The following is a 12509-nucleotide window of genomic DNA, read 5'->3' on the forward strand; positions in this document are numbered from 1 at the left end:
GGATCAGAGCAAAAGAATGAACAAAAGAGAACCCACGATACACACCCCAGTGCTCTAATTTGTGGCTGCCTATGAGGAGGAGCAAGGCCACCGAATTCTCAGCCACTTCTCGTCTTCTCTCCACTGCATTACTTCTTGAAATAGTTTTGGGGAGCGGAAGAGAGGGGCTGACTATCGAGACGACGAGTGCGAAGAAAAAGGAGGCGAGAAAGACAAGTGAGATGTCAGTGCGGAATATAGGCCGTGTGTTTTTCTTTTTAGAAACCGGGGACTATTTTATATAATCACATTAAGGATTACACAACATTCCTTAAGACACCCCCATAGAACATAAAAATTACATTTAAGCCCTTGCAAAGTACTCCGATCACCTTCGTCGCCGGCAATTGGAGGAGCAGCTCAACGGACCGCCGCCACAGGCAGAAAACCACTTCGAGCGTGTAGCTTGAAGCCGATTCCCTTCTCAATGAAGAAGCTGCAGTTTTTAATGATCTATCTGTTGGCACATTGAACAAATTGATGAGCACCTGAAATGCTGAACGAACAAGCTCTACATGATGGCCATTGGCCGCAACATCGTCAAAATCCATATTCGACTCCAACCTGGAGCCACCGACCATCGGCTTGCCGGAGAAGGAGGCCCAAAGACCTTGCCTAGCGCCGTCGTGCCAAAAACAACGACTGAGCCACAGAAACATGGCTCAAGGGGAATAGATACATCCCCCTCAATCGCAACTTCCAACTACCAACTACAAACACAGACCACCCACAATTGCCACCTATGTGATCACAGAAGCCGACGATCTCATCGAAGAGTAGCCGAGGCACCAAAAACCAGCTGAGAACCAACAAAAGCACCACCACATACACATACCTCTCAAGGGGATAACCGGAGACGAAATCGACAAGGACGCTGACACCAGAGACCACCTTGAGGACCAAAAACCGACGTCGCATCTCCAGCAAAGCCGCCACCCACCAGGAATCGTACCCTAGAAACCTCGCTAGCAAACTAAAACAAACTAACAAACTACCTAGAAAAACTACGAGCACACCACCGGCGGCCAGACCACCCTCCACATCCGACGCCAAGGGGGCTGGCCAAATTGGCGGAGGGAAGCCAATCGCTTCCGCGACACCTCTCTCTCAAGTAGCAAGGGGAATGAGCCGGTTCAAGTTGTAGGCCGTGTGCTGGATGGTCTGGCTTGGCTTGGAGAGGAAAGAAGTCCATATCTATTGGCTCGAGTCATGGGGTGGGCTTCATCGGCTGGGTTAGTGGACCGTACACGGCCCAGTCCTTACTTGGGCCTCCCAAAAGGCAAGAAAAGACACTAGACTCTCATCACAGCACCCGCATCCGGGGAAATTGTCTATATACCACTAATTTAGCTATATTTTGATGAAATATCACTCTGACCCATATTTTATTGGCACAAATGGTTTCAGGTGTCAGTAAGAAAGATATGATATTCTGTCGAAACACCAATGTAAATAGTACCAACTCACCGAAAACCATGAACACAGCCTTAACTGGTAAGCAAGATTGTGCATAAATGGCATCAAAGCATCTGAAAAGAACAAAGATTTCCCTGTCTCATGGCGATTCCATGTCTTGTTCATCCACGGAAAGCGCCTTCGCAGCAGTTGTTTCAGCCATTTTTGGTTGCGGGTAGAGTGCACCGATGGAGCAAGGTTTTGGGGGGTGGCAAGCAAGGAAGCCCTCTTGCCATGCCAACAGAAGATTCCTCGTTACCGGTGGTACTACTAGTATAATCAACAGAGACATGGGTAAGTTGCTTGCCCCGGTTACAAATCAAATGATTCCTTCCTTGCTCCCCTTTCCCTCCAAAATTCTCACTCCTCTGCTTCTTCTTCCATGTGCCAAGTGCTAATTGCAACACTACTCACCAATTCCACTTCCCTCCTTTGCTCTCTCTCTTCTTGATTGGTTAGTATTCCTTAGGCCTTGCCAAGACATGAGCAATCAGCCGGTGGCGCCACAGGCGGGCGGCGAGCCCCCGAGCCGTGCTCGCGGAGCCAATGCGGCGCCGTCTCAGCCAGGGACAGGCCGCAACCGCAATGCGAGCGTGCAGAGGGAGCGTCAGGCTGTGCCGGGGGTACTGCGCGATGGCGCTGCCACTAGTGCCGCCATGGCTGCCCACGGGGAGCATGTAGGTCGTGTGCTCTACCTGCAGCCACAGTTCGAGGTAAGACAGGGAACGGGCCACCATGAAGCGGAGCAGCCGCCGGGCCACTTCGGCGCCAGGGATGCCCCCCAGTCGACGGCAGGACGACCCAGGCCGTCCTATGTGCCGCGGCCGCAGAAGGGTCGAGAGCAACCTTACGCTGCACCGCGGCGGCTGGCGATTGAGCAGCCGGAGATCCATGGACCGTATCCGTACGAAGGCGTCCAGGAGGAACGGCAGGGGACCCCACCACAGGAACGAGCACTGCCACGCGGTGGCAGCTATGCCGTACCGGGAGGAGCACTGCCACCGGGGAGCAGCCGCCCCAGACCGGGAGGAGCACTGCTAGGCCGGAGCAGCCTCAAGACCGCAAAGACCATCGAGCGCGTCAGCACGCTGACGACGGCGCCGCCGAGCGGGAGTCCACCACCGCCGCATGCGCATGACGCCCATCAGCAGTATCCACAGACGATGCCGTCGTCGGGTAAGAAAATGGAGGAGGGGCAGCCGTCATCGAAGTTCCTCCAGCAGGGGAAGAAGAAGAAGCAGACGGAGACGGTGGCGTTCTGCTTCACCGCGTGCTGCATCCTCTTCTGGTTTCTGGTGGTCTGCATCGGCCTCGCCATTCTGGTGGTCTACCTCCTCTACCGCCCGCACCCGCCCCGGCTGCGCGTGACCACTGCGACCCTGAATGCGGGGTATATCGACCAGCTCCCGCCACCCAACGTCGGGCTGGCGCTCAACTCCGACCTCTACGTCCTCGCCGCCATCTACAACCCCAACACCAAGATCGACGTGGTGCTACACTACATGCAGCTGGACCTCTACTTCGAGGGCAGACTGATCGGGACGCAGGCGGTGTGGCCGGCGCCGCTGCACGAGAGGCCCGGCGACTCCGCGCTCCGGAACGTGCACCTGGTGGTGAGCGAGGTGACCATGACGCGGGAGGACGTCGCGGTCTGGGAGAACTCCACGACCAAGGGCGGCCTCGTGCAGATGCAGCTCGTCGGCAGGTTCCACGTGCAGCTCAACTTCGGACGCTGGCTCCCGTTCAGGTACTGGGTGTACCCGAGCTGCTCGCTCTGGCTCGAGCCGCCGCCGGGCGGTGCGCTGCGCCGGGCGCGATGCCGACAATGATTTCTCCTCTCAATTATCACTAGGGTTGCATCTGATCGATTGCGTCGTGCATGCTTGTTTCAATTTAGAACTAGACCAATTCGTGTATTACCGTTTTAAGTTATTTTTGACTGAAAAAAATTGGTTATTGCAATTTTTTTGTGAATCGAATGTATCAGGATCGAGTCAGTGACAAATGTGTCTGGAAAAATCAGCCAGTAGCCTGGACAAAGAAACAAGTAAATCCACCCACACTGATCGTCTATCGTGAGTTAGTGACTTGTGTACACCTAAATTGCACAGATGCCTTGTGAAGTGAAGGCTGTGAATTTGCTTGTCGAATTACCAAACGAGAGATACCTCCCTTGTCCCTCCAAAATTCGCACGCACAGCTCTGCGCAACCTTGCACTCTTGACCAATGACCACCGACCCCCCTCGTCTCCCTCCGTTCCCGCCCTTCCCTGTTCCACCTTGCTCGTCTATCTCTCGCCATTCTCCTCGTGGAAGGCACGAGCCCGCCAGCACCACTCGCTAGCAGCTCGCCAGCACGCCAACCATGTCCGACCATCGTGCAACTCTCAGGCACGAGCCGAACCACCAACGGATCGCCAGCGCGAGGGAAACGTCCAGGGGTCCAGGGCAGCCAGTGCGAGCATGTGACGGCTAGATATGAACTATGTCAAGCACTATGTCATGGCAGGCAAAATGCAAAATACCAAGGAACAAGGACCATATTGTGACAGCTTATATTCAGAATTGTACAAAGAAAAAAATGATTGATGACAGCTGTTACAAAATCTGATTGATAATAACTCCATGACAACATTGTGGGTACTATCATAATTCATAACAGAAATCAGTGGTACGCCCAGGAAACAACACGAGTAATTGCAGAGGCCATTGGGAAATGTTACTAAACGGGAAGAAACGTCAAGGTTATTGTTTTATGATACACAATTGAATTTCATAGCAGCACAACAACTGAATTCTCCTTATGGTCAACAAAGGGTTAGGATAAGGATGACCTCTACTGGGTGGAGAATTGGAAGCAGGACCTGCAAGTACCTGGCTTATCTGCTGACAAGCTTTGCATGAACAGGAATACTAGTTCCCCTGGCTTGTCAACCAGAGCATAAACAGGAACGCCTTCCAATCCTTCGACAACCACTTTCAAGCAGAAGCATCGCATTGCTCCTGCAAACATTGAGAAGTCTATCTTCAAATGTTCTGTGCAGGCCCAGTAAATTATCTTGCGTAGCATTTTTCAAACATTTCGTCAAATGCCTCGTCTAGCTTTCATGATGAATTGACACAGCTAGAGGATATGTTACTTTGGAAACTCTCGCACTATAGTCTTTCCTATGTCTACTCTCGCTAAATAATCCAACTCCTGCAGATGGGGGATATATCATATTTGGAGACATCAGAAAGAACAAAAGTAACAGTAGCATAGATGAGGTTATTGATCCTCTACCTTATTATTAACTTTCCTTTGTCTGTGTAGAATGCTATTTTGTCACCCATATATATATATATATATATACACATATGTCAAAAAAATGAATAAAAAAAAAGAGAGCGCAACCCGGCCTCTCCTTCTCTGGCCTGGGCCGGTTTTCCTCAACCTGCTCCCCCCCCCCCTCCCGCTCTCTCCTTCCCCCTCTCCTTTCTCTTTTCCTTTTCAGCCCAAGCCGGCCCGAGCTGCCCTCTTCTTTTCTTCCCTCACCGGCCCGGCTACCTCCTTCTCCCGCACCACGCTGAGCCGGCTCAGGCCGCCTATGCCTGCGCCTGAGCCGCTCTCTCCTCCCCCCCCCCCCCCGCTCTTTGCTCCCTGGGCCGAAACACCCGAGCGTGCCGCCCCGGCCACGCTCGCGCCGTGCCTGAGCCGCTCGCCCTTCTCCTGCTCGCGCCGCCACCTCTCCCGCGTGTAGTGAGCGCCCTTCTTTCCTCTCTCCCTCTCTGAGCAGTGGACCACTGCCGCCGGATTGGTTTCCCCTAACCGATTCGTCCTCATCCCCAACCGGATTCTACCGGGATTCTCTCCCTAATCCCAATCGAGCTCGTGTTTATCTCCTCTCGTGGGAGCCCCGTGCCGCCTCTATAAAAGTAGGGAGGGGGTGCCCGAGAGAAGGGGATAGAATTTTGGGGGGAGAACACGTGGGAGCCCTACCACTTGGCGCCGCCACCTCACCGCTACCTTGCGCCGTCGCCCTTGTGCTCTGCCGAAGCCTTGAAGGGCGCCGCCCCTACTGCTTCCCCATCATTGATCAGAACATGCTGTTGATTCGTCTCGATCGCCACCATGACGTCGACCCAAGGTGAGCCCTGGCCGTAGCTTCCCCTACCTCCTCTCTTTGTGCTCATGCCCAGCTGTGCCGTTGTAGCCGGTGCTCCGGCCGTGCCTTTGTGCTTCCTCCCTTCTGCTCTGTGATGTCTGGCCATCGAGCCGTGTGTGTGCCTATGAGTCACGCTACTATGTTGCTCTTGCTTGTCCCCGGCCTTCGCGTCGGTGTGCTTGTGCTCTATCTGTCAGTTGCTGTGTTAGGGAGGATGGTCGACGTTGCACCATGCTCAGTTGACCACTGGCCATCGCCAAGTCGGCGAGCCTCTGACAGTGTCGTTGTCGCACTAGAGTGTTCTTTCTGTGCCCGTGTGTGTGCTGTCATGCTGTTTTGTTTAGCCCGGCCGCGCCGGAGTTTTCTCCATGTGCCCGTGCATGTGCCGCCTTGCTACTATTAGCCCGGCTGCGCTGGTGTGTCCTCTCTGTCTAGTGAGTTGTTGTGATGCTTCCTTCTGTTGATAGTTTGGTCTGGTCTTGGTAATCTTGGTTGGTAGACTCTGTTGGTTGGCATGCTTGTGTGGCTAGCCGGACGCTGCTGTTGCTATCAGTTGCCCGTTGTTGGTTTTATGATCTATTGCCAGCATGATGATATTGAGCTAAGATGATGCTAATACAGAGGGGGGGGGGGCTATGGTAATCATATTACTGCTCTTGATGTTTATATTGCCTATGGCTACTTCACTGAATGCACCCTTTGCAGAAAGGATTCCCTTTTGCCTCTTCTGCGGGATGGTGGAAGTTATGTTGTGGCTCGTTGTTACCTGCTTGCTGCTTCCCTTCTTGATCATTTTGATATTGGTGCTCAGTTGGTGGTTGCCATGAGTTATGATGAAACAGATGATGTTTAATAAAATCCACGGGCTACTATTGCCGAAGGCCTTTGTGGCTGTCCTAGTGATTTCCTTCTCGTTTTTGTGACTTGGTGCTTGGCCGGTGATGCTAAAACTGAGGCCAGACCGCTCACTGTGGCTCGTGATCACCCTTGCCTTTGTGGCTTACCGCCTTTATGGCTCATCAGAATATGTGCCTTTGCGGCTAGAGCCTTCGTGGCCCACCTCTGTTATCACCCCGCCTTTGTGGCTTTGCCTGCGTGGCACGTTGCCTTCGATTGGTCGATGAGGACAAATCCGAGGTCCGAAGAGTGAGTTAGTGAGTCAAGCACGACATCAGAGCTCCTAGTTGTGGCCATGCTGCTGCTTTCGGTAGAAGCTATGCGTCGTGCCGCGCTCCTAGCTCACCTCTTCGTAGAACATACACAATTCTGAGGCCTACGTGGCCGATGATGACCAGGATACATAAACAGTCCAAAAGCTCAAGCTAGACTGTTATTCCCGTTCTCTACCGCCTTTTGATTTATAACGCTTACTTTGGTTGATCTTTGTTGCATGTGACTACAGCCTTGCAGATTCAGAGACGATATCAATACGACAACCGCCAGCGCAGCTTAATTGGAGGTAGCCTGAGGACGGGCGTAATTAACCGGGGAGCCTCACGAGGCCACGAGAACCAATACGAAGCAATCATCGGATCATTTTATATAGTCAGATAGCGTGTGCGTTGTGGAGTAAAAATGTATATTGAAAGAAACTGTACTTTATGATTTCGATACGAATGAATAAAGTTTACATGTTATTCGATCATTGCATTCTCCTTTCCTTCGTATACACTGCATATACTGGCACACCCGCAAATATTCATACTCAAAGTAATACAAATTCGAATGGCATGTTTCGAATCCGTGAAACAAAATGGCACGCCTGGTGGGATATGGTTCTCCTCCCATCTTTGTTGCGCTGCGCTGGTCGTCAAGATGGTCTCCTGAGTCTACAAGTACTGCTTGCAAAGAAATCATCGGGAAAATACTAACCAAGAGACGATGTGGCTGCAGGTGGATTCATCCCTGCCCGCAACTCGATTCCCACGATCCTGCAGTTCGGAACACTCCCGCCGATGGTCATCGTCCAACACGAGGGTACCATCTACTCCAAAATGACGAAGGAGCCAGCTCAGACTCTTGTAACAAACATGGATCAAAAGAGAGCCTTTTCACAGATCAAGGATGAGTGCCACAACATTATCGCTGAGACCAAAGCTATGCTGGAGGGTTCCCCCCTCGCCGAGAAAACAGAAGCTAAGTTGGTCGTGGCACTGGACACAGTTTGCGATAACTTGCGTCGGAGCGTCACCCTTGCTCGTCTAGATGGGAAGGAACGTGCACGCCGAAATTGCCGACGAAAGATCATTAAAGCTCAGAGGCTCCGACAGCAGATCGCTACCCAGTAGACATTCATAGCTGTTAGCTACAGAGTGACCTTAACTTGCCATCTCTTAAAGTAAACACTAGAAAACTTGTCTGGCCTCAATGCATCAACAAATCCAGCTATTAATAAAACTAAGTGCCAACAATAAGGTTTTTGAATTGTTAGAAAATAAGAGACATTTAGTTTTAATTTAATACATAAATAATTCACGAGCAGAAACTGATAAACTGATATGATCATATCATCAGAGCATAATCTAGATATATATACGAAAGCACAATATATGACTAGATCTACTATACTCAAAATTATGAATCACAGAAAATAAAATACGAGTAACATATTTTTTACGTATTGATCCTATATTGTGAAGGTTGCTGAAGATGTTGGTTACACTTTGTTGACGACATGATCAATCCTGCTAATGACGCGTTGAATTTGTTGATGATGACAGTCGGCAGCGCCTGAGCAACTAAAAAACGAGCCGTGGTGAAGAACTTAAGCAGTCGCGTGGAGCGCTTCCTAAAAAACTTATTCGCTATCTCTCGGTGCAAGATCTCAAAAGCGAGGGTTTTAGATATATGCTCTCCCGTTCATCGTTGCACGCTAACATTTGGATGGAATAAACTACAACGATTGCACAACCAAAAGAGAAAAAGACAAAACCTAACTCTTATATAGACTCACGTAAAAGAACATTCTCAATTTTAAAGCTAATCTCAATTAACAGTCTATTATGTATGTATACCTAATAAGATAGAGTCCTTACATATATAGATAGAAAAGCTCCACCTCTACCTCTATTAAAAATATGGTGAGCCTCAACATGACCACCTCTCCATAATATGACCACCTCTCTGTATTATATGTGCCGGCCCCGATAATTCTAACATCAACACCATCATCCCTGGAAGATTTTAAGTTTAACACTTCATCCCTAAGAAAGCATCAAAGGTTTATAATTACACATGTAACTCATGCAACGGAAGTGCGGAACACTGGCACACCTCAAGACTGAGTTGCGACACAGCAAAGAGTCTGTTTCATCCATTGCATGCTCATTCAGTTTCTCATTATCCTCATCCATGTAGTTCAAAGATGAGAGATCCGAAAACAAAATCACATCATTTTCCTTCAGAGAGCTGTAATAAAAATCTAATGCATGAGCGGACACAAATACTGAGCTTGGCAGGTAGGTAATACTAGCTCTTGGACCTTTTATTGTCCAGGCACAATTGCCAAGTTCCAGGCCTGAACTAGATGCCTTCAACATCAAGATGCCATTGAAGAAAACCTCCTCACTGTATTTGACAGTCTGGATTTTCTGCATGCATTCTTCTATGTTTGCTGGACTGCCAAGTAGATGTAATATAATTAAGTCAAGAAAAACCATGATAATAAAGCAATGATATGAACTAGTGATCACGTCATTGAATAGTGAATCTTCTAGACAGTCAATTTTCCAATCTCATAGATTTTTTTGCAGGAGGTAAACAGCTACATTTCTATGCAACTAACATACTAGGCATATGGAAGCATGTGGATCCCAAAGTGGCGAAGACCAAAATAATGGCCCAAGACTAAGATTGACTGGGGTGCAAACATAATCAGTTGAAAATGATGGGATCAGATTCGCATTCACATTTTAAAAATCAAATCTGGATTTAATTCAAGTAACACTTAAATTAAAAAATGAGTCAGGTGTTACCAACTTGCCATATATACATACACATCAAATTTCAGTATCTATTAATATTTCTTGAAATTTTCGACTTTGCTACCTGTCTAGTAAAAACATACAAGTTCCACAAAATTTATGCCAGCAGGCAATAATATTAAGCTAACGTTAGGTCTTCTATTGTTTTGCTGTGAATTGAGTATAATTTGGACAGGCCATGAATTCAATGGATATTTTTATTAAAAAATAAGTACACTTTTGACTGATATATGATGGACTGCATTTATCTTTTCTGTTTACTGATATTATTTCATTAAAATCGAATTCCGGTATGAGTATCACCCTCAGATCAGGCTCGAATTCACATCTGATAGAAAAATATTGCTTGAATGACAAAATTCCTTACCAACACATATCGCATTGGATTAAGCTGATACGATGGTTGGATATTATTCACTCCTATCACACTCCTAAGATTAACAAACTTTAATTAACCATTTTCAGTTATATTAAAGGTTAAGGAAACATATGCACTTTATCTTAAGCTTTCCGGCATATCAATTGTTTTGCAGGAAGAAAAGTTGTTGATGTGCAATTCAGCAGGCATATGACTCTGCAACGGACCTGTATAGAGGCATCAGGGAAGTAAATTCCTTTCGCTCATCTTCAATCACTGCCTTCTGCAACATTGACAGGAGTTCATTGAGTTTCTCCCCTTCCATCCACTTGGGTGACCCGTCCGTATCTGGCCCGTAGTACCTCACAAACTCATGGTGCAACTCTACCAGCTCCCCCATCATTAACTTTCCAATCCTCGCTGCTACCTCTGTCACATAAACCACCCATACAGAACAATAAATAACTGCAAGATAGTTAAGTTCTCATCTCATATAACACTTTACACTGAGCATCATATATCTATATACCTTTCTATTCATACAGGAGAAACATGTTCCCATTCTTATTTTAAGAGAAAAAGACACAAGTCCAAATGTTCCCACCAATATATTTCATTTCGTGCCTTACGGCCTAGCACCTATCAATAAAGGTGATAATGTCAGCAAAGTGGAGTAAAGGCCAATGAACATGCCCTTTGTACCCCTGCAGGAGCGAGCTCGTTTTCGTTATTGTTGAAACAACGAACATAACTCCATAGATATTAGCAAACTGAAGTAAAAACAAACGAGCAAGTACAAACTATTTGGCTATGCATACAACTGGTTCCTTCTTCCAGATGATCAGAATGTCCATGGATTACAGAATAAAGCTAATACTTCTACTAAAATTTTAAACATATAACATCTCTAACAAAAAAAAAATGTAATAGCCAGTAAATTCCAAACATAATTGAGTTGCAACCTAAACAATTACCTAGTATGCTAGGTAAAGAGGCAAGGGATGCACCTTGGTGTTTGCGAAGCCAGGGAGCCGGGTGAGGAAGGGGAGTCCAAGCATCCCCGTCGCGGACGACACGAGCAACGGAGTCCACGCCGCCTGCTTTGGCGGCGACCAGTAGCGCGGCACCGCGCGGATGAACCCCCCCCCCCCCCCCCCCCGCATCACCGGCGAGGGGCACCGGGGAGAAGGTCGATGGGGCAGTCGAGGAGTAGGCGGAGCCCCTCCAGCTCCAGGAGATGGCTCGTCGACGAGTGGTAGCTAGCGCCGCCGCCGCCGCTGGTGGACAAGCAGGTCTGCAAGGAGACGCGCACGCTGGGGTCAGAGTCTGAACGTTTAATCAAAGATTGAGAGAGAAACTTTGGTGCTTAGTTGCTTACCAGCTTCATGGCGGCTTGGAGTCAATTGCCGTTGCCGAGGGCCCGAGGCGGCGGCCGAGCTCCCTCGGCGCAGCAGCGCAATGCCCGGTGGCGGCGAGCGGCGACGTGTCAGTTGGGGCAGAGGCGGCGCGCGACGCCCAAGAAAACAACATGGAGAACGGGTCTTTTTTGGAGAGTCGAACAAGTTCCGTTTGAGGCATTGGGCCGGAATCCACGCACATCCAAAGACAAACGAGGCTTGTTAAGCTTCTCGGGTTTGTAGATTAATGGGCTGCTGAAACTAATAATTGTCTGGGCCGGAATCCAGGCGTATGAATTTTTATCTATAAATACATATATATCTCTAAAAGATATATGAGAATCACCCGTATTCTATTCATCCAGAGCTAGTTATGGACATAATATATATATATATATATATATATATATATATATATATATATATAGAGAGAGAGAGAGAGAGAGAGAGAGAGAGAGAGAGACGTTTTCAAATTTTGCAAATATACTCATGTCGCCAGAACGGGCGACAGAAACTTATGAGTTAAGTAAATAAAAAAATCGAAACAAGATACCCATGGCCAGAAAGAGTAGGCCTATGAGTTAAGTAAACAGAGAACAGGCCCATGCTTTTTCTTTGCACAGTTGTCCTAAACTAAGATGTGAGAACAGTAGGTCTAAAATTCGTCCTAATTTCGCCTTCCAGACGAATACAGTACTTCACCCATCAACGCAAAATTCTTGACCACGGTTTCTTGTTCATCTTCTTCATTCACTTGGCCAACGGTAGACTCAGATGAACGGTGTCATTTACATAGACGAAGTCAGAAGTCAGAACAGTCGGCTGCCGGTAGAGACATGCATATTGGTCGATGAAAAAGATGCGCATTTCAGAGTACGTTCATGGCAATTTATAGAAACTTCAGAAGCTAGATACAGCATGGACCGGACCTGGTGCCTGCTGGGAACAAAACCAAAAATAAAGGTAGTAAAACATTTTCGAAAAAGAGAAAGTCCAGTCTGACAGCACCAGATATCTACAGAAAGTTGAACAAGTGGATAGTTTTAGATCATTTATTCTTTAATTGAATGAGGTGAGGTGAATCTTAGATTTATTTATTTTTGAGTTTTGAGCCAATCTAATAATTTTAAAA

At 47.9% G+C, this 12509-nt stretch overlaps 2 protein-coding genes across 2 annotated transcripts; one reads left to right on the forward strand and one right to left on the reverse strand.

The window, feature by feature from the left end:
• Positions 1 to 1976: 1976 nt before the first annotated feature.
• Positions 1977 to 3323, forward strand: LOC133908291 (uncharacterized). Its single transcript, XM_062350284.1, has one exon. It carries the CDS (start codon positions 1977 to 1979, stop codon positions 3321 to 3323), a length of 1347 nt encoding a protein of 448 aa, XP_062206268.1.
• A 5347-nt stretch (positions 3324 to 8670) lies between these two features.
• Positions 8671 to 10483, reverse strand: LOC133909401 (uncharacterized). Its single transcript, XM_062351821.1, has 3 exons — positions 10208 to 10483; positions 8913 to 9257; positions 8671 to 8812 (listed from the first exon to the last, which is right to left on the reverse strand). Exons 1-3 carry the CDS (start codon positions 10381 to 10383, stop codon positions 8671 to 8673), a joined length of 663 nt encoding a protein of 220 aa, XP_062207805.1. The 5' UTR covers positions 10384 to 10483.
• Positions 10484 to 12509: the final 2026 nt, after the last annotated feature.

This window comes from Phragmites australis, chromosome 2 (genome assembly GCF_958298935.1).
Source record: "Phragmites australis chromosome 2, lpPhrAust1.1, whole genome shotgun sequence".
Taxonomy (NCBI): Eukaryota; Viridiplantae; Streptophyta; class Magnoliopsida; order Poales; family Poaceae; genus Phragmites; species Phragmites australis.